General features: G+C 40.3%; 1 protein-coding gene across 1 annotated transcript in view; it reads left to right on the top strand.

Moving 5' to 3' along the window:
• LOC119726677 (scm-like with four MBT domains protein 1) overlaps nt 1-22,747 on the top strand; it is a 35,293-nt gene that overhangs the window by 7,703 nt on the left and 4,843 nt on the right. The window contains exons 4-19 of the mRNA XM_038198461.1: nt 199-344; nt 1,144-1,256; nt 2,216-2,313; nt 3,137-3,389; nt 4,039-4,136; nt 5,247-5,487; nt 6,325-6,434; nt 6,948-7,197; nt 7,726-7,808; nt 9,138-9,372; nt 10,536-10,581; nt 10,862-10,950; nt 11,623-11,872; nt 12,748-12,929; nt 14,496-14,821; nt 17,810-17,977. Coding sequence (XP_038054389.1) covers nt 199-344; nt 1,144-1,256; nt 2,216-2,313; nt 3,137-3,389; nt 4,039-4,136; nt 5,247-5,487; nt 6,325-6,434; nt 6,948-7,197; nt 7,726-7,808; nt 9,138-9,372; nt 10,536-10,581; nt 10,862-10,950; nt 11,623-11,872; nt 12,748-12,929; nt 14,496-14,821; nt 17,810-17,977 — 2,688 coding nt within the window. The remainder of the gene's footprint in view (nt 1-198; nt 345-1,143; nt 1,257-2,215; nt 2,314-3,136; nt 3,390-4,038; nt 4,137-5,246; nt 5,488-6,324; nt 6,435-6,947; nt 7,198-7,725; nt 7,809-9,137; nt 9,373-10,535; nt 10,582-10,861; nt 10,951-11,622; nt 11,873-12,747; nt 12,930-14,495; nt 14,822-17,809; nt 17,978-22,747) is intronic.

The raw sequence follows: 22,747 nt of genomic DNA on the forward strand, positions 1-22,747 counted from the left end.
TCAAGTGGTGGTATTTCATTTTTTCAATTGTTTTAACAATAACAAAGGCATTCCTAATTGTTCATCTCCTGTTACTTGTGGCCTCACTTGTAATTGACTAATGATATTGACTTGTACAGGATATCTGGAAGGAGAGCTTTTGTTTTAATTACAGTGAGTTAGCATTTTTATGTCTGTTTATCCTTTTACCCAATGCAGAGCCCAGTGTCCATGCCAGTTCCGATCGCTCCCAAGATGCCCTCGCCCAAACTCGGCTCACCGCATCCAGTACTTACTCCCATCACCGCCGATGGTGACAAGAATGCTGCCAAGGAGTCCATGTCTAGCATCGACGTGGCTTTGAAGTAATGATAATTGCATTCCTTAGGCAGAATACAACCGTTCAGCCAATTCAGTTTGCTTTGTAATTCATTTTTGTAGTCAAGGTTAATAATAATTATAATAATAACTTGTGTTGCTTATATGGTGCTTTCCACCAAAGGTAGGTCTCAAAACGCTCCACAGTTATTACCCCTGTCGCCATGAGGCCACTTTTCTACAGCCGAGATCAACGCAATCTGGTCTGTACCCTCACAGGTACCCATTTATACTACTGGGTGGAGGGAGGCAATTATAGTCAAGTGTCTTGCCCAAGAACACAAGCACCATTTTCCCCGTCGGGGTTTAAACCCATGTTTGTCGGGGTTCGAACCCATGTACCGTGGCACGTGGGTCGAACACCGTAACCACTGGACCACGGCGATCCACTTACATTTGCCTAGGTTTCTTTATGTCCAATTCTTATTATTTGGTGTTGCCCGCTTGCCCTTCACAAATGTAATTTTGATTAGCAGGTTTTATTTTTACCCTCTGCTTTCTGAGAATGGGTGAGCAAAAAAAAATTCACAGGCAGGACTTGAACCTACAACCTCCAGCTTACTAGTGCAAACATCATAACCACTTTGTCACTGTGCTTGCCAGTTTCGGCTGGCTTGTTATAAACTGATAAAGGAATGGGCACTGAAGTCGGTGTTAATAGTAAAACCTGATATATTAACATTTACATCTCCCTCTAATGCAATTTACCTGCATAATTCACAAATCTAGCTTTCATGAACTGAGAAAGCAGCGGCAAAGTAATTTTTATTTGTACATCGCTCCCAGGTATAATATGCCTTACCCTCAAGCACCCATCCCGCAGCGGAAGCGGAGACACTCCGAGATAGAAGATGGTGAGGAGGAGAAAGAGACCATTAAGGAAGAGGGAAAAAAGGAAGGTTAGTAAGTCTGACTCAAAGCCTCGACTGCTGACATGAATTCTAGAATATAAGGTTTGTGGATGACGTCATGTGGCCATCGGTCTCTACTGTCAAGTGTTGGATCTTAAATAACTGGATGAGAGTGTTTCCTGACGTATTCTGTACTTGGTACTTGGTTGGTGGTTCTCCTAAATACTCCGCAGCCCTGGGAGTATTAACAGAAGGCCAGAAACACCGGCTGGTGCAGGGTCACATATAATTTGCATTGCTCCCATGTATCAGATGTTGGCTACGGAGAGGGTTCTGTTGAAGAACGAGTGATGCTCGGACTATGTAGTCAGACTGTACATCTTCTCTATAGCAGTAGGCCCCCAATTTGACTATGTTAAGTTTAGTAGTGTCCCTCCTTCCCCGATTGTTTCTTCTGGCCCTTGCTTCCTGTGAAGCCACATAGATAGGTCATTCAGCAGCTTTCAGCAGCTTATAGAGAGGACGCACAAATCTATAAAAATGGCTCCATACTACATTACATTTAACAAGTGTTTGCTGTTCATTTGGTTTTTGATATTCCTGTGCTTCCTGTTTTCTTCTCCCCCCCCCCCCCTTCGTTTTCCTTTTTTTTTACATGGGCGAAGTTATATTGCTTTTGGGGGGGGGCAGATTTTCAAAAGGTTTTATTTTTTGGCTTCTTGAGTAATTCAAATTTACTCCTCTCATTGAAGTACTTGAGTGTTGTAATAGAAATTGTTTCTTTTTTGTTTGGATTTAAGGATATAACTTAAAAGGATAAGGATGTATTTTTTGTGTTCTCGACAGATCTGTTGGTTTTTTTTATCAAAAAGATCAGATTAAAGTTTTGAAAAGTCTATTTTGTTTCCTTTGTCCCAGTTTTTTAAAAATACAACGCGACTAATGATTTGAACCAGGATTTCATTCTGCATGTTCTGATGGGCTATTTTTCGCTGTTGCAATTGCAGCCCCAGATGCGCAAGATGAAGACAATATTGAGTTCACATGGGAGGATTACTTGGAAATCACAGGCTCCAAAGCTGCACCTCATACAGCCTTTAAGCATGTAAGTACATATGGATTAAGGCACACATCCCAGTAACAAGAGTACGGCTCATCTTAACAATTTCATCATTGTTAGGGTCGACGTTGTCACTAACCATCTGCAAATTTCTCATGCACCCCTTTAATAGTAAAGCACTATAAGTCATGCATCCCCTAGCTTTGGTCAAGGCGATTGACGATAGTGTCCTATGATTGATTGGTCGGCTGCTAACATAAACAGTAGCCACACGCAATGCACTCACAAGTACTGTACGAAGCGCAAACAGCGACCTAACAAAACGTGGCTAGGTTACAATATGCAAATCAGTTGGTGCCGAACAGACGTCTTGGAATAACCGTTCGCCTTGCCTTATGTGGTTTCTTTAGTTTGTTGCTGGATTTCCAGCGGCGACCTTGTATGTGAATAACGGTGGGATTATTATTAGTTCTTGGTCATGGAGGCTCATATTGTACATGGATAGAGAGCTGGATAGTGTGGCTACATTCTCCAACAAGTTGATTTGCATATCCAACAACTGATTTGCATATTGTAGCCTTGCCTCGTGAGGTTGTTGTTCGTGGTTTGTACAGTTTACAAGTGAGTGCACATAGCGCGCGGCTATTGTTTATTTTAGCGGCCGACCATTGATCGTTAAACACACTATCGTCGAAAGCCTTGACCAAAGATATGCATCCCCTGCAATTGCATCAAGTACAGGGCCCGTGTAATGGCACTGGTTAGGGTTTCAAGAGCATGTCAGCAAAAGCAACTGCTATTGCCATCGTGGTTCTTTCTTGGTGATGTTGTTTGTTAACAAGATGTTGCTCTATATATTGTCCCCAAGGTGGAGGCCAGCTTACAGTCCGGTGTCACATTGGGCATGAAGGTGGAAGTACAGAACAAACAGAGCGCTTACGTCCCTTACAGGACCTACTGGGTGGCCAGCGTAGTCTCAGCCTGCGGCAGCCTGCTGCTGCTGAGGTACGGCGGTTACGGCAACGACAGGTCGGCTGATTTCTGGATGGATATGGCCACAGGGGAGCTGCATCCGATTGGCTGGTGTGCCAGGAATGGGCGGAGTCTACGGCCTCCTGATGGTATGCAAAGATCATGAGTTGTTTTAATGTTGATGCTATTTGAATAATTTGGTATTCAAATATGCAAATTGCAATTTGACCAAATGCCTAATGCAACTATGTTATGTTACCAGAAGAAGGGTTTTGGTTCAACAGAGCAAAATAACAAAAGCAGTTGTAATAATAATACACTGTATAAAACTGAGGGTTATCGTCATTATAAAAGCTTCTTAATAATCCTTTCGCTGGTTGCAAAAATGATTTGACATTGATGAAGAATTATGTTGTGAAGTTGGTTCTCTTCTGCGATTTTTTTTATCTCATTATTTGAAAAACAAAAATGATTCCAATATTCCGAATACTTTACAGCGCCGTACAACCTAGTCATTAGTTGTTTGGAAGTTTTTCTCTTATGGAAGGATAACATGCCAATTTTGCAAAGAAAAAGGAAAACAACCAGTTGGTTGTTTCTGTTTGTATTACCTACATTTCTGTTCGTAACTTCCTAACTTCTTTTTACTGCAATAAAACAGTCATGTAACAGTCACTCATATTGAAATTGTTTTCGGCAACTTGTATTTTCCAGGTCATTGGTTTAAGGTTTCAAGTTTGTATATGTTTTATTCCCTTTTCCTTTCATTGAGTTTGTTTATCGATTTTTTTTCTCTAGAATTGCTGAATAAAGGCCCCAGAAACTGGGAGGATTACCTGGTATCTTATCTCACTGGGGCCAAGAGTATACCGGAGTATGTGCTGTACATCAGAAAGGTGAGTTTCTCGCTTAAGCAGTACAAGTATGTAATGGATATATGGGCAATTCCACTGTTACTCACATTACATTTTTGATGTACTTTTGAGTTTCCTTGGGCTGTAATTACCTTACTGATAAGGTTTAATGAAAATAACTCATAGGTTTTAACTCAAGGTTTAATAAAAGTAACTCTCGTTATGAAAATGTAACGTGAAAAACCGAATTTGTGTGTCTTGTTTATCATACATAACACATTTTTCTGGATGTCATGTTTGGTGCTGAGGTAGATCTAGGTCTACTCTATCTACCATGGGGATAACAGTTATTAAACCTTTTCAGTAAGGTAATTACAGCCCAAGGAAACTCGAAAGTACATCAAAAATGTAACGTGAGTAACCGCGGAATAGCCCATATGATATCTTGTGTCATTCTGCAGCTGAAGTGTCTCCCCTTAAAGACATGTTTGTTGAGGAGAAAATGACTTTTTGTCAGCACCATCAAAGAAATCAGACAATAGAAAGAGGACCAGTTTTCCAGATTTTACAAATTAAAGTCCTGCCTCCCGTCAATTTCTTTGTTAGATTTCAAAATAAGTGAAAAGCACTGTAATCAGTCTGTGGATTAAACACTCAAAGATTATATGCCAAAGAGAGTACAAAAGAAAGTAACCACCGAAGAGGTTCCAAATTGGATATTAAGGGATTATGAAGCATTTTAAAAATAGTGGCGGTTTGATATTACTTTGGATATTACACTGACCATAAAAATGTTCTGGAAACAATAGTAGATTGTGTGGTTTCTAAAGGAAAAAGTATTGTATTTTACTTGTTTCCTCATCAGTGGACTTTTCCTATTACGTCATGTTTTATGTAAGATATTTTACAAATTTTGGGATGTGTGGTAGACAATTTAGCAAACTGGTTTATCAAAGTGAGAGTAAAAAGCCCAACATTATGTGTCTTAGTAAAATTTTTCTTTTGTGAATGGGCCGCTTCATTAGAAAATTAAGAATGTCGGAAGAAACAATCCTAAACTGTCAAGTCAGAAAACAAGCTCAACAGACTGATACCCATCGCATCAGACATTTCCTCTTTTCCAAGTAACAGATAATTCTCTTGTTTGTTCAGGTGTCCAGCCCAACTCCAGTGGACCGGATCAAGAAAGGCATGCGTGTGGAGGTACAGGACGACCTCAACCCCCGCCACGCATGGATAGCCATCATCAAGGAGACGTACGGAGGCCGGCTCAGGCTACGCTATGCAGGCATCGAAGACAATACTGATGATTTCTGGCTCTTCTATCTCTCCTGGAGGGTGCATCCCATCGGCTGGGCTAAGGAGAAACTGGTCTTCATGAAGCCCCCTGCAGGTAAACACAACACTCACAACAAGGAACACAGTTGTTACATAAAGTCAAGTTGTCACAAGTCATTACAAGTCAATCACAAGTCAATCACAAGTCCATCACAGGTCAATAACGAGTCAATCATAAGATAACCACAAGCTAATCACAAGAAAGTCAAAAGTCGATCATACGTCAGTCACAAGTCCATCACGAGTTCATCACAAGTCAGTCACAAGTCAATCACAAATAAATCACAAGTCCATCACAAGTCCATCACAAGTCCATCACATGTCCATCACAAGTCAATCACAAGTTAATCACAAGTCAATCACAAGTCGATCACAGATCAATCAATAACCAATCACAAGCCATCACAAGTCAGTCACAAGTCGATCATAAGTCAATCATAAGTCCATCACAAGTCAATCACAAATTAATCATAAGTCATCCATTCTTAAGTCAAGTGATAAGCTTTTTAAATGAACTGTGACAACTGTAATTTTGGGTTGTGATTGATTTGCCTTATAATGTAAATCACTGCCAAAGCAGTGAGTAATGGGATTGTAGAAAGACCATTTTACCACTTGAGACATATTATCATTGTAGGATGAACTTCTTTTATCCAGAAAGTTTGCAAAGTAGGTCTGACAAGCTTCAAATTTTGGAACAATTGAATTCTGGTTAACAAGTTAATGTTTGCTCCAGATCTTTGAAAACTTAAATAAATCTGCATGTTAATGCCAGTGGCAAATTTCACCACAAAAAAATACCTTAGGGCAAAGAATTCAGTAAACAAACCAAAGCCATTATTTCACTGGAAATACTCAAAGTATTTGTTTTGTTTTTGTTGAATGTTTATAGTTGTGAAAAAGCGGATTCCTAATAACACGGAGGCAGCCTGGAATACCATGTACCAATACGCACTGTCTGCAGCTCTGAAAGAAGCTTCATTCCCTAAAGAGTTCTTCAAGGTAAAACATTGTACATCATAACCTAAAACCATGGGAGGAAATTCCTGCAAACTTACTGAACTGGCAAACCGGGCAGTTAAGAACATCAAGACTGCTGGTTAGTTTGAATATAACAGTCTCTTTCAAGACCAACTGCATGCAAAGTTCCATGTTGTAAAATGATTTCAAATCTGTTCCATTTCTCAGAAATACATTTATGAGAGCAGTGTTTAAGACGACTGGTTTTGAATACTTAATCTGAGTTTAATGTTCCACACATTTGCCAAATACAGATGTGTCGACTTCAAACTGACCACACAAATACTGCTGTCAATTCTCAATTTTGATGGGTTTTTTTTAAAATAATTTGTTGTATTGACTCTGTCTTCTTCCAAAGACCAACTTGCATTGAATATTTCTTTCTTTCATGGAAATGAATCAGCAAAAGTGAACTGCAAAAAAATGACCCTGTCAAGACAAGATCATTTTAAAACAAGGCTCACATTTTAAAAAAAAAACTTTTTTAAACTCCAGGACCAGCCAAAGATCCGTTGTCATCGCTTCAGGAAAGGGATGCGTCTGGAAGCCATCAACCCAAAAGTGCCCTCCCAGATCTGTCCAGCCACCGTCTCGGAGTGGCTGAACGACAAGTCCTTCCTGGTCACCATCGATAGCTTGACCGACGAGAAATACAAGACCACCTTCATGTGCAATGCCGACTCTGGCGGCATCTTCCCCGTCAACTGGTGTGAGAAGTATGGATACATACTCACGCCACCTAAAGGTATCGCCGCTTTGCCTTTAATAATAATTGGCATTTAAGAACGCTCGTTTTAGTAAACTAAATCACAGCGCTCACAGAATTATTATTAACCCTGATCATTGGGCCAATTAAACATTCCAAATACCATCTCAGCTCCCTGGGGAGTATACAGCTCGATGCTGCCTGTTAGGCGCAAGCAAGCTAAATCAATCACAATAACCATCTCTGCCCTCACAGGTACCCATTTACTCCTGGGTGGAGAGAAGCAATGAGTGACAAAGTGCCTTGCTCAAGGGCACACGCACCGTGACCCTGGCTGGACTCTTTAGCAGAAGTTAAATCAGACCCCTGTACTTTTAAGCAAGTGGTGTTTGGTTGGAATTTCATCAGAGTAGTCTGTGTCGCAAAGACACAGAGTGTGATCTATGCCCATCTAGCATTCTAAATGGCCAATATGTATTATTTCAACTTAAAAGTTGTCAATGCCTGAGAGATCTTATGTTCAGAAATGTTATTAATTATTTTGAATTGGTAATTGTTTTCCCTCAGGTTACGGAGAGCCCCATTTTCAGTGGAATTCCTATCTGAGAAAGATTGACGCAAAAGCAGCACCCAGAGATCTCTTCAGAATTGTAAGTCATGTGAGAGCAAGTCTTAAAAGAGAGTAGTAGAAGGCATGGCTGTATGGGCTCCGTGCACAAGTACTCCTTCAACGGCCAGAAAAGGAGAGTTGGGGGTGACCTAGACTGGTTCCCGGTCCATCCACTGTGTATTTCGAATGATCCAAAGTTATTGGGGGCGGGGATTAGTCTGGGAGACCATTGCAAGTTAAATTCCAACGTTTTCTCGCCGATGACTCCTTGACATTCGCGCGAAGACGCTGTGGCTAATAGCTTTTGCACATTCAGGAAGTCGTGCGTTCTTCGCGCGCGGACCAGTACAGTACAGTACGCACACACTGTGTGTCGTGTCCATGGAGCTCTCAAAAGTGGTAAAATGTGCCCTCTTTTGTTGGCGCACGGAGCCATAGTGTCATCACTTCCACGTTGGGATTTTACTTTTCAGTGAAAATGTAAAAGGATGTTTAGTGTTTGAACTTCAAAATACAGGGCGAGTCAAAAAGAATGCGAACACATTTGGAAAATGGTTATAAACTATGTTGCTCGCTCCATTTTATAAAAAAAAACATAGGGATAAAGTACATCTTATTCACTTGTAACTGTGAAAATTTCACGTAATTTGCATAATCTACTCCCACGTTATGGCTATTTTTTAATAAAAAAGATCACAAAACTCGGCTGTCCCCTACTGATCATTTACCGTTCTATTGAGTACAATGAAACCTGGACGTTTTCCCACCTCCATGGATGAAAAGGAAAACAGACAAAAATCGCCATCAGTATTTTAGAAGAAGAAAAAGTTGACTTGTCCTCATATTCAAAACACAATATCTGACAGTAAAAATAATGTTTCAGTCTTGATTTTAATTATTAAAATCTCATTTGTATTTGAATGTTTGTGTGTAATCTGTAATTCTCACTAAGTTCAATAGCTTAATACTGTGATATTCAGTGGACAGCTAGAAAAATATTTTTTTTTAGTAAAACATGCAGAACTTCTGATGTGGCTCAATTTCAGTAATTCTTTTTTCAGATGAGTGGAAGAACATGCTTATTTAAGACAAACTTCATTGGTGTATCAAATGTGATTGCTTTTAAAAAAAGAAAAATCTTTAATCCGGGTCACTTTCTTTTTTACTCACCCTGTATGAACAAAATTAAATCACTCCAATCAAGAACATCGATATGCAATCAGGATTGACATTGGGGTGAAAAACGTTACCCGGAACTTTTTTTTTTTTTTTAAGAAACACACTGATTTCCATGTCAACAGAAATTCATTTCATACTCACTATGTGATTCACTACTAATTTTGAGACTCATTTTACCATTGCTTGGCAGTATTCCAGAGACCATGATTTCCGTCCCATGATGAAGCTGGAAGCCGTCAACCCTTTCTGCCCTTCAGAGATCTGCGTGGCCACCATCACCAAAGTGGTCAACCGACACATGTGGATTCACTTTGACAACAGCAAACTGCCCAATCTGGTAGTGGACTCGGAATCCTTCGACATCTTCCCCGTGGGATGGTGTGAGAGCAACGGATACATGCTCAAGGCTCCCAAGAAACTCATCGGTAAATAATAATGATGCAATGATAATGGGGTTTATATGGTGCAGTTTAGTACAAGTTTGATTGTCAAAGTGGATCACATCTTTGTTGTCATTATTATTGAGGTGGAACTACTGATATCTATATAATGACACACTCGCATCCTGTTGGTACCCACACAGTCAATGTTACTTCAACCAATGGGGTTATGACAATGTACTCGTACCTCAACTTTAAGAACACGCCTGACATGCACAAGCGTGGTCCCACTTCAGTAATGGCTTTCAATTTTGTCCGCTGATTTTGTCTTACTTGGCTATTTTTGTCGAGTTCACTGAACGTATTTCATTCAGTGTTAACGGTTTAACCCTCCGACGCAGAAAGCCCATTTAGTAACACACTTACAGTAAGGGGTCCCCCGGGGACCCAAATATTTAGCGCCACGGTTTGAGGCTACACAACACTGTATCCACATGAACACAATCTTGCCATGTCTGTGGACTAAGGAGGTGTATTGTATACCTTGTCTGTGGTCAAGCCGTGCACTGTCTACCCGCAAGTGACCTTGTTTGTGCACGTGTATATGGTGGGTCCCCGGGTGGGCAGAATTGCGTCGGAGTTGTTTTGTGCACGTGTATATGGTGGGTCCCCGGATGGGCAGAAATTGCGTCGGTCCTTAGCCCAGGTTGTCATGCTCAGATATGCCTGACCCGGGGTCACACACTAAAGGTGACTGCATATATCCGTAGAGGGTGTCTCTTGCTTGGATTAGATGGAAGATCACCAGAATTGGTTTGGAATTTTTTTTTTAATTAAGGTAATTAACCAAATTGGGTCCCCAAAAGGGCTAGATTCTGCACCGGAGGGTTAATGGGATGGCGCCAAACTATTTATGCAGGCACAATGCAGCACTCATGAAAGAACACATCATCTGTGCGAAGACTGTTTGCACAAATAGTGCGGTGTGTGAATGTGTACAACTTACAGTGTTTTGGATATAGAGAAACACCTGCGCTTGGAGGATGCAAGTGACAGAAGCGGCACTAAAATGTCTGCCAGTAAAACAAAATTGAATTTAATTTCTGAGGGAATAGTTATGCATAGACTGTATGATATCCATCCCTTTCAAATAGCCAATAATCTGTAAACATATTGTAAAATGCACTATTTTTTGTTCCTTTCAACAGCACGGAAAGCCAAAAAGGTTGCCATTGTTTGGCCAGAAAAACAGAGGTGAGATTTTTGAATTTTTAAGAGTTTCCTATCCTCCACATTCTCTTACTAGGGTCTTTGGTTTTATCATGTATTTCTTCGTAATATTTATGACTTTGTGAATGAAACTTGGCTATATATTTCGTGGACTGGGCAAGTGTTCTACTTAACAGCCCTCGAAAATCTGTCTGTACATAGAGCGGCATGTAGGGCTACAGCAAATATGTGAGACACTTGATGACACTGATTCTTATAGGACCTAACACAAACCTTCAGCGCAATCATCCTTTTCTCCTTGCAGTCGTCAGCCATCCATTTCCCCCATGAGTCCGGGCAGAGATTTGTATCAGAAGATCCGGAGTTTGAGCAGAGACGAGGACTCTGCAGAAGGTAACGTCTTACCAGTTCAAAAAACAACTCTAAGAATTGAAAAATTCCCAGAACAAAAATACCCAGAACTTAAGAATGCCTCCATTCCATTAGAAATTCCCCATTGCATTCAGAATGCACACTTTGGGAAAATGACACTTTCCCAACTACAGGTGAGTCAACAAAAAAACGAAACCTAAATGTCGGGTCCATTATTTTAGTGAAGTTCTGCATGTAGCACTTTCAAATTCTAGGATATAAAAATCCAATTCATAAGATTTCTTTTAGTACAAGAATCATTCAAATCACTCATGTACTTTTCAAGTTACAGAATTTTAAACACAACCACCGTTTTAAGGTTCTGTCCACGGATCACAAAAAAGTGCAGTGTTCTTTCAGTAAAACGAACACAACTCACATAAGGATGTGTGTGAATTGTTTTCGGTTTGCTTAAAGAACACACACCTTTTTTTGTGATCCGTGGACAGAACTTTAAAACGGTGAGTGCGTTTAAACTCCGCAACTTCAAAAGTACATGAGTGATTTGAATGATTCTTGTAATAAAAGAAAGCTTATGAATTGGGCTTTCATATCCTAATTTTGAAAGTGCTACATGCAGAGCTTCACTAAAACAATAGTCCCGACATTTGGGTTTCGTGTTTTTGTACTCACCCTGCACTACACCCACTGCAGGTCATGACAGTGACTGGACAGGCAAGGTCTTCTTCAACCACAAGTGCTTCTCGGGCCCCTACCTGAGCAAAGGCCGCATCGCTGAGCTGCCCAAGGCCGTCGGGCCGGGCATTGTGGTCCTGGTTCTGCGTGAGGTGCTGTCCTTGCTCATCAACGCTGCTTACAAGCCTCCCCGGGTCCTCAAGGAACTGGAGATTGAGAACGAGGAAACCGCTGGTATGAACGGCCATCTGCAAGTCATGAAAGCAAAGTGAGTACCTGGCGAAAGATTTTGCAATGGACCATTCCGGATTCGGTAATAAGCCCTGCCCATCTTTTGTTTGTGGGCAGTGCTTGTGACTGAGTCTGACTGAGCTACCATACTCACCTGCAGGGTTGTCACTAAAGGGGAGGTGTGCATAAAATGAATAGCACCACTTACTGTCCCATAGTGTCCAGTCATGCCCCATGCCCCAATTGGTCAGGTGATGTCCAGGTGTCGTAGTTAGATCCTTGTGATGGATCTAACTACAACACAAGTCTGTTCACAAGTAAATCACAAGCAAATTCACACGTCCATTGCCACGTACAATAACAGGGGATGAACAGTAAAATGCCTTGGTCACGGTTTATTTGAAAAAGCTTGTGACTTGACTTGTAGTTGGGCGATAGGGGAATATTTGGGGGAATTGTGCCTTTGATGATACAAGCATGGAATGTGATACACGGTCAGAGCTTGTCATTAGAAAGATATTTGGCTATAGGGCCATCGTAGATTTGTCCTTTGAAAAAATATAGATAGAATAACAAGCAATTTTCTAAATTTTCAAAATGGCTGCCATTGCTTGTTATTCTACCTATATTTGTTCGAAGGACAAATCTGCGATGGCCCTATAGCTAAATATCTTTCTCATGACATACTCTGACTGTGTTCCAAATGCCATGCTTGTATCATCAAAGGCACAATCCCATCACATATTTGCCGTATTATTTTTTGGGGGGGGACTTGAAATATTTTAATTAACTTGTGATAGACTTGTGATGTCTTGTCATTGATAGATCACGAGCAACTCCACTGCACCACTTGTGTTGTACTATTGGGGATAATTATTTGATGTATCATGGACTGATTTTATTGACCACCAGGTACAAAGGCAAAAGTTACCGATCCATGGTGGAGATCTGCAAATCCTCGGCTGAAATGACGGATTACTTGAGGACGGCGTGCATCAAACTGGAGTGCTGTCCCAACCTGGTGTCTCTCCTGTGTGTCAGAGACGAGGAGGAATGCCCCGACAACTGCACCAATCTCACCAAGACCAAATATAGTAAGTGTGTGCAGTGCGTGAAATTAGACAAAAAAAAGTGGTCAGACAAAATGTCCGAGCACAATCAAAAGTGTTCTGCCATTGTCAAGTTTTGATCTGCCATTTAGCGTTCCAAATTTGATTCACGCGCTCGTTTCTGTAGTAAGCCACGTTGTGAGAATTTAGTAACAATCACGCACTTAAAGCATACCGCGCAACACAACGTACTTTGATCTTGCTAAATTCTCATTACATGTATGCGCGTCAATGTCCTTATAATACTCTATATTTCGACTCGTCACTATACAGACTCGATTCAAGTCTGCAGAACACATAACTTAAACTGGGTGAAATTGCAGTTCTGAATGTCCAAAGAGGCTCGTTCGAATCATTATAGCAAGGAATAGAGGTTGAATCAGGTCCAATTTAACACTTTTGCCCAATAGAAATTAACTGGGAATTCCACAAACGGCCACTGCTCATTTCCATAAAATGACTTGAAAAGTACAAAAAGTTGTATTAACTGATTTGTAGAAGAAACACGAAGACTGCTGATCGAAACACAATTTATCGACTTGATTTCACGTCTATTTTTTGGCAAACGGCACGTACGTACGAATGCCAATCTATCGCTGTGCACGCCGCGCTGTACTAGACTGTGTAATGATTGGGGTGTAAACGCGTTGCATCTATTGCGTGAATATAAGACAACACGTACATGTAGTTAGCAGCCGCTCAGCGTACGGTAAGTATTACAGACTGGATCATCGGAAATAAACAACAAAATACTTTTGAGTGCAAGCGTTTATTTCATACTTCTGAAAAAGACAACTCCACAAAGAATACATAAATCGCTCGGACATTTTGTCCGAGCACATCTGCATTTGGTCGGACAAACCATGAAAGTGGTCGGAAAATGTCCGATGTCCGACTGTAATTTCACGCACTGGTGTGAGAGAGAACCTCTCTAAAGGCTGGTTTACATTTCACTCAAATAAAGAGAAAAGTGACTTTGTTAGGGTAGTGGAGAACGTTACTGTGAACCTACCTTATTTAAAGTGGCTCCACTTTCGCTTTCCGTTTAAGCATGAAATACATAGCTATTCCTCAGAGCCCAACTGGACTCTGTGCATACATTGTAAGAAAATCCTCCTTTGTGAAAATGCAAGCGGCATGTGTCATTGGTTTTATTGTCGAGTCCATCACAAGTCCTCACAAGTCCATAAGTCTTAAGTCACAAGCTGTTTAAAAAAATTATGACGAAAGCATGCCTTTTGTTGATCATGTGTCACTTGTGACTGGACTTGTGATTTACGTTTGACTGGACTTGTGATGGATACGACCTGCAACACTGGCAGATGTTATTGAATACAACTTGTGTGCCATATCCTACCTGCACCCACAAATGGGTGTTCCTTTCAGTCACTCACACAACAGGTTTACAAAACATTCGCATGCATGAAATTGGATCAAGTTACGGCAGTGGTCTGAAAGAGAGCAGAGAAGTGTAATTTCCAAAAGGGTAAAAGACCCTTCTCTTACAGTAATCCCACTCATTTAACTTTTTTTCTATATTTCATCCCACAGCTTACCAGTATGGCAAGAAGAGGAAATTCCACCACATCGGCCGGCCGCCAGGCAGGAAGAACCCAGTCAAACCCCTCCTGCCCCCGGTCCGCAGGGGCAGCAAGCGGCGCAAGAGGCGCAAGCCGTTTGTCCACCGCAAGAAGCACATCCTGTCCCAAGAAGACGGGGAACCAGACGGAAACGAAGAAGATGGGGAGATGGAAGATGGGAGGAAACAAGAGATGGGCAGAGGGGGAGGGGGAGGAGGTGGCATGGGTGGGATGAAGAAGAACACCACGTCTCAGACGGTGGCGCACGCACTGCTGCAGTCGGCTAAGAGAAAAAAGGTGAGGCTCTAAGTGTTGGGTTGCATGGGTGTAAGAAATCCTGGGGGATATATCCCTCTATTGTTTGGAATGGGCTATAGAATCATTCCCCCATCCCCAGATATTTAAACTGAAACATAAAAAAGGCGTGGGGACCTTTAAAACAATGACAGCGCATGCTTTACAGGCCATGTTTTTGAAAAAGTGATTTCGTACCTAGAAATTCATTTCTCAGAGATGAAACTTTTCAGATTTTAATCGGAAATCCGACTTTTTGAATTTTCCAATGAAATTGCTGATTTTCTTACAATGTGTCCTACAAAAATTTGATTTTGTAACGATTTTTTCACAAAATGTCATTTTATTTCAATCATAATTTCGAAGAAAAGTCAATGAAGAGTCCATGGAAGTGGCACGTTAAAATCATCGCGAACGTAGTTTTAATCTCTTTTACCAGTCGTTATTGGAGTGTTTCAACGGTAGAAACACAGGCCATAACACTGATCGGAGCCTTTTCCGGCTGGACAAAAGGTCACCTGTCAATGTTTTAAACATTGACAGGTGACATGGAAAAATCACTGTGTCGCACGTACGTTCATATGTACTTTACAAAGAAGATATGCAACTGTACCAGCGTACGTACCGCACCGTACGGCGCTAGCACATGGCCGCTGGGGAACGGGTAGCCTTGTGAACGATCCAGTGGATAAAATCATTATGTTGTGCGATTTTCGGAGGTTTCAGATTTAATTGTACAAAATGCAATGCTTTAAAAATCATGCTGATTATCTTGAGGATAGCGAAGAAAGCATTAGCGAAACATTTCACTGGCATTTGTTGGAAGAAAAAGACGATAATGCCTGATTTTTCCCCACGTACGAATGCAAGTGGAGTAGTTGAGTTGTGTGGTTGAATCATGGACATGATTGAAGCACCATGAACGGTGCCCTTGTCTTTCAGACTTTTTCCTCGACTTTCTCAAATAAAGAAGTGAACTTCTTTGTTGATGACTGCATTACTCTAACGGTAATTCAGGCGTTTTATGCAATGAAAACACTGACCTTTTTTTTTTCATCGTAAAATTTTGTTTGAATCGAAAATGATAAAGCAGGAGTTGGTGTACGGAAATTGGGCATGAAGTGTATTGTACATGCATGTACATGTGTTTAACTGCAGCGCGGCCCAGATTTCGGACACATATTTTTGTTCGGCCTATTTTCCGATTTTTTGGCCATATGCCAGTTTCATCTCTGATTTCTGTGTTGATTTCATAAAAACCACAAGTCTTTCACTTGTAGTTGTGTGATCAATTAAAATCTATCTTTCCAACGGTCATCGTTTCACGGAAGCACAGTTAATTAGGGCCCAAAGTACAAACTGCTGAGAGTGAACAATTTGTCATAAATAGTGCAGGACGATTTTCCAACAACTTGAAAATCACATGAATTTTTGTCATCTTCCCACTCTAGATAGACAGAGTGGGGGAGTGTGGCCTAGTGCTTAGGGTTTGTGACTCATGATCAGATGGTCAGGGGTTCGAATCCAGTCACTGGCCATAAGTTGTGTCCTTGGGCAAGCCACTTCACCCCCACTTGCCTCTCTCCACCCAGGAGTATAAATGGGTACCGACATTAGCTGGGGAGTAACACCGGAGATGAAGACCGGCCTGATGGGCCACATTGGCTCTTGATAGAATTTACTTACTTACTATTTAATTAATGACAAAAGATGTAATCTGTTAACATCAATAAACTAAAACTGGACAGAGTATGCATTAAAAAAACTTAAAGGGAACATGAAATAAAATTTTGATTGCATTTTTTTTGCTTAAATCAATAAAGGATGATGTTCTTAACAATATTTTGTGTATGGCGGTGTTTATTTTCTAAGATAAATGGGGGAAAATAATTTGTGAACATGTTTGGTCAAACTACTCCGCCCCACAAAGGGAAGCTTCATTAACATAAAACTTCGCGAGGGTTATGACGCAAGCGAAGGCAGAGACTTGCCGCGCTGCGGGGGCACCGGCATTGCGGCGTGCATCATAATACATGTACATATACATTGCGGCACTGAAAGTTTTTCTGGTGTTTCGTTCGGAATCGAGGAGAAATAACACCCGATTTTCGGCCATGCCGACAAGGTGTGTGGCTGCTGGGTGTAGCAAAACTACCAAGGATGGAGTAAGCCTTCATTTGTTTCCAGTAAATCCGAAATATCGGAGCATTTGGAGAGCCAAAGTGAAGGTAAATACCAGAGCAAAGTGGTCCGGGCCCAGTGAGTTCGCGGCCCTCTGCGCTGCACTTTGAGCCGTCGTGCTTTGATGCTGGTCTGTACAGCAACTTGGGCATGCCCCTAAAAAAACATCGAGTCAGTGTCTTAATCATTAGAACTCTGATTCGAATCGGACGAATCTGTACCATTTTCATCGGATTCGCTAAGGAAAGAAGAGGACGGTCTTCGGAACTTTTACGGTCATGACGGTCGTCGTTGTGTTCATTCGACAACGGTGGCACCGTGGCACGTCCACGTGGACGTGTGTACTGTACATATCCCATGTAGACACATTCGTACGTGTGCATATAATGCCACGTACGGGTACGCGGCGGCTGCACACAGCACAGTAGCTTCGCTAATCCGTCTCATACCCAGACGTCATTTACGGGCCCTGGATTTCTCTGCCTTTGTTTATGTCATGAACAGCGCCCTCATTTGGAGTTGCCGCGAAAATCAAAAAGGGGGGGTTCAATTTTGGACGGCAAATTACCTCACTAAACGTACACCAGAACCAGTTCTGCTTTTAATTCACATTTAATACACATAAATGAATGTATATATAAAATAAAATACGTTATGAAAACTTTGGACTGCATGTTTCCTTTAAGTTCACAGCTCTCTTGAAGTTCACTCATTACAAGTTATTCCCAGAAACTTCCTTCATTTGATATTGCTGCCTGCAAACCGAAATAGCTAATCTTTAACAAGAACACCTTGTGTTAACATTGTCAGATCCATCCACTGCCACCCAAGCTGATACTACCGCACCGAGAGAGAGGCACAAAGCTGAAGACGTTTGCTGCAATTCTGAACCCCAACCGAGCTCAGAAGAAAGTCGAGAAGGAGAAGAAACCACTAGAGAATAATTCCACCGTCAACCACAACAAGCCAAAGACTAAAGTGAGTGGTGTTTCTGTTCCTCTTGACAAAGTAGATTTGCTTTAAGGGAAATGTCTGGAATAACCACTTCGCGCCGGGATTATTTTTGCCGAACAATTTGGATTTTCGCAAAAGGCAAAATTTACCAGCCAACTTCTGATATACGCCACAAATACTGATTTGCGAGAGTCATTTCAACAGTATTTGTACGATATTTCTTGCCGAAACCTCATATGTTCCAAAACTGCACAACGGCCAATTCAAGATCAACACACTGTCCGCCTCCACAAACTTCAAGGACCTTGTGTGTGTGTGTACAAAAGGCACGAGGGATTAGCATGTTTAGACGTCACCCGGAGGCGAGTCGAGGCAATCTTGACGTCTTAATTAACCCGTCAGCTGTGCCTGTGTGCAAAAACAGCCAGTGTGTGTTCGACTCAAACTGGTTTTTTAGTTCGTTTTCAAAAATCAAAAAAAAATCAAAAAATTTAGAATCCCACCCTCTTCTGCTTACCCAGTGTCAGTATCGACGGCTGTTATAAAGACAAACACATTTCATAAATACCTGAGACCGTTTACCCATTCCTATTGGTCAAGAGCCCATCACATGGTTGGTTTTAAACCGCCAGTAAAACACCTCTGCGTTCTGCGCACCATCGCGCATATAAGGAGATTTTTAGCCCCAAGTACGAGAGGCACTTTCCATGCACATGGCCAGAGGGGTGTTTCACAAAACATGCAGTAAAATTGTTGAACGAAATCGTTGGAATTTTGTAGTTTTTAACTTATTTTGACTTTTTAACCGATTCAGCTTGGGCCATTATCCGCGACCAGGCCCCTAGCCGGTAAAACCAGCCAAGCACATGTTGATTCCCTTATTTTAAGAAAATACAATAAAGTGAATAATTTTGTTACGAAACAGCTGTTATACTGTGTATTTTCTATAAGTTTTCAAAACAGTTTCACTCTTTCACTTTTATCAAATGGATATATCTTTTTAGCAAATGCTTTTTCAGCATGTACTACATGTTTGGACATTAATTTGGAAATATTGTGCCTAGCCCCCACCTACAAGATACACCATTGGATAGCACACATTCCATAAAGTTATCCATAGCGAAGCCACATTTCCTCATTATAACAACAGCGCCCTCTTGTGACCGTAAACACTCAAATAAGTTAATAACGTGTTGCCTGCTGACTACAAATATATTCGTAGTGACAGGCGTACCGGATTTGGCCACTACGAGTATGTTCGTAGTAAATCAAAGGCTTTTGTATTGTAAACTGAATATACTGGCATAGGCCTATATCACTGAAAATGCAATAAATTTAGCTGCTGGCAGTTTGGGAATAAAAACCTATCAAATGAGTACGTTTAAATTATCAAATTATTGTTTTTTAGTACATGTAAGTACCAATATGCGTGCATACGTACATCGCTTGTCAAAGGGGGGGGCACCCTGTAAAAGTTTTGTCGGCAGTCAACGTGTTAAAGTGCATTTGCTGAGTATTTGTAAGCCCTGTTTTGTTGGGTTTTGTAGGCAGGAGGGAGGGTTAGGTATAGATGTTTGCACACATGCATAAAGTGCAACTCAAATTTCACACTAAGTGGCAATGTTTTTATTTTTTAAGAAAATTGTGCAAGTGCCAGATTTCTTTATAGTTTTTCGTTTTTGATGGGTTTATTTGAAGCATACTTTATTTTTAATAGGCCAATTTGTAGCCCATGTAGTTTCTTTTTTCAGGCCAAGCATTGCCATGTCAAATGGTACTTCTTAGGCATTTTGGAATTTTAATACTAATGTGAATTTCCATATTTATGAGCAAAACAGTGATGTCATCTTTATGTGGGGGCTTCGGTGCCACAGCCACTTGAACACAAAAATGCTATATAATCTGTTAGTTGATCTGTAAAAATTATTTCGCACAAATCATAGTGCCAGATTTTGAGCCGATCTTGTCTCGGTGTCTGTTCATATATTGGCCATGAATTTATTTCAGACATACTTTAATGTCTGTAAACCAGTAAAAATACAAGATTTGTTTTTATCTTACAGGAATTGGCACAGCACACAAAATGTCTTTTATGGCAGTCAGACCTTGGGGGGTTTTTTTGGGGGGGGGGTTTAAATTTCACAGAAATGAAGAATAACTTGCGAATGACTTCTTTTTTTCCTTCAACTTTCTTACCAGGCATCCTTTCATTTTCCATTATTCAAAACAGGATAGAATTTCAAAGTCGCTTTCATTTTTTAGATTCTATCAAGCTACACTCAGGTTTGTAGTTCCCAAACTGTTTGTAGTTCTGAGAAGAACCAAAGAGAGAGGTACATTGAAATAAAAGCAAAACCATTGAGGTTTTTAAATAAAAGATACAGAATAGAAACCTTGGCAAGGGTATAAATTGTATGCCTGGAAATTCTAGGATAGAAATCTTAAACCTGCATCCGCTACAATTCAGCCAAATCTTTCCTCAGTTCCTGCCTATTATCTAGCCTCTGGCATAGATGATACCTATCGGTTGCCTGACCTACATGTGCATTAGAAACTCCACAAGAATAAAGAGGTGAAAATCATTCTCCTCCTAGAAAAGTGGATTCCGCCTCAGGAGGTCTCGTGTTAAACTATCAGATGACTGATTCAATCTTTATAGCTAGATTACTGAAGATCGAATAACAAGTCCATTTAGTGTTTTTATTTTATTTCTTTTTTTTATCTTTTTTTTTAGACTTGACATTTAGATGAGCAGGTTGTTTTGTAAGGTTCCGTGTGATAATCAAGATATCTTGAAGAAGCGAATCGACTATTATTTGTGGTTAGATGCAAGGCTTAGTGCAATATAGTGTTTATTTAGGATTCTGTCTAAAGGCCAATGTGTTTGCGCAAATTAAGTCATTGTCCACAGTGATAAAATTAATTGTTGACTTGGGTGTGAACAGCAAGAACAAAATATGTTTTTAAACAAGTCCTAAAGGTCAATTTGTCTTAAACTATCAGAAAAACAAACAAATTGACCAGTAAGCCCGAAATGGCAGCACACCGCTGAAAAAAAATAGTATTTGTGGTGCTTTACATACCGGTATTATTAAATGGGATATTGTTCAATTGTAAAATCGCGTAATGAAATTCTATCAGCAGCCTCTGGCCAATTGTGTGTGTGTGTACATTGAGATTTGGGGTGATCTTAAATTGATAAATCGCCGTCACAGCTACTTGCATTTAAACATTCAATGAGAAATTGTACTTAAATCATTTCTTCATCAATGATGACAATGATTTTGCAAGAAATTGTGCATTTTAGGGAGGTATCTTATCTGAACAAATTTTCAAATTCAAATTTGCATACTGATTGCTTTAAAAGCTAGGCTTTGGGAATTTCTATATAGAAATCCTACAGTCTGCGGCAAGTCTTTTCAATTTAATAAAAACATGTGTGTGGTCCCTTTTCCTAGAACAGAACACTATTTGAACACTAATAGAATGATTTTTTGTACCCTTGCTTGTTTATTAATAAGCTGACCTTAAATTAAGATTACACTGTAATTTCTATGTGTATTTATACCTGAAATCCCAGGTTTTATTTCAAAAGAATACTTTTTCAGACGGAACATTTAACATTTTTTTCTACCCATGCAAGTTTGTATTTTAACCATTAAATCTTATGGCACGGCAGATAGGTGGTGGGATTGTGCCTTTGAGTTTGATGATACAAGCATGGCATTTGGCACACAGTCAGAGTGTGTCATGAGAAAGATATCTGGCTATAGGGCCATCACAGATTTGTCCTTTAAAAAATATAGGTAGAATAACAAGCAATGGCAGCCATTTTGAAAATTTTGAAAATTGGTTGTTATTCTACCAATGTTTTTTTTTTCAAAGTACAAATCTGCGATAGCCCTATAGCCAAATATCTTTCTTAATACATACATGAACACTGACTGTGTGCCAAATGCCATGCTTGTATCATCAAAGGCACAATTCCCCCAAATATATTTCCCTATCAGCCCCACTTTTATGAAGATTATAGTGTACACGTTTTTTGGACCATTTTTGAATCATTACAAATAGATTATGCTTTCGGTAGCAGCTGTGTTCTAAAACTGTTCTATTTTATTAAGGAGCCTGCAATTTATCTTTTTACAAATAGGCCTATATTTACAATTTTACGACGCTGGTTTATTTAACCAGTCCCTGTAATGCTCCATACCAGCTGAATACGCGAGAGTACTCTATACTTTTATGGATTCTTCTGTAAATAAATACAGTGCAGGTACTAATGGGTTAAAGGGAAAATACAACATTTGCAAACATCAAAAAAAAAACTACCAAATCATTTTGAAATACCTTGCTGAACTGTTAGTGAATGACAGTGTAAAGCATCCTGTAAAATCATGGCACCTGGTATACTGTCATTTTCAAGAAAAGTGGTATTTTTGTATCAATTTCCAACGCTGGTCGGCCGACCAGCGTTGGAAAAAAACTGGCTTTTTTTCAAATACTGGCCCCAATTGACCATCGCACTTGTTTGCAATTGATTACACACCTATGAACGGGTACAAGCCAGCTAGACTAGTTCCCTGACCTTACAATTCCCCAATGTATGTAAACTGCTCTGTTTCTTCTTATATGGAGTCAGGGAACCAGACTACAGGAAAATGATTGTTTTTCTTGGTTTTTATAGCATTTTCGAACCCAAAACCTCAAAAAAGTCAGTGTAACTATATTTGCTATATATTTCCAACCCCCCAATTCCATCCATTTCTGAAAATTACAGCAAAAGCAAATGAT

Source organism: Patiria miniata, unplaced genomic scaffold (assembly GCF_015706575.1).
Source record: "Patiria miniata isolate m_02_andy unplaced genomic scaffold, ASM1570657v1 HiC_scaffold_2, whole genome shotgun sequence".
NCBI classification, from domain to species: Eukaryota; Metazoa; Echinodermata; class Asteroidea; order Valvatida; family Asterinidae; genus Patiria; species Patiria miniata.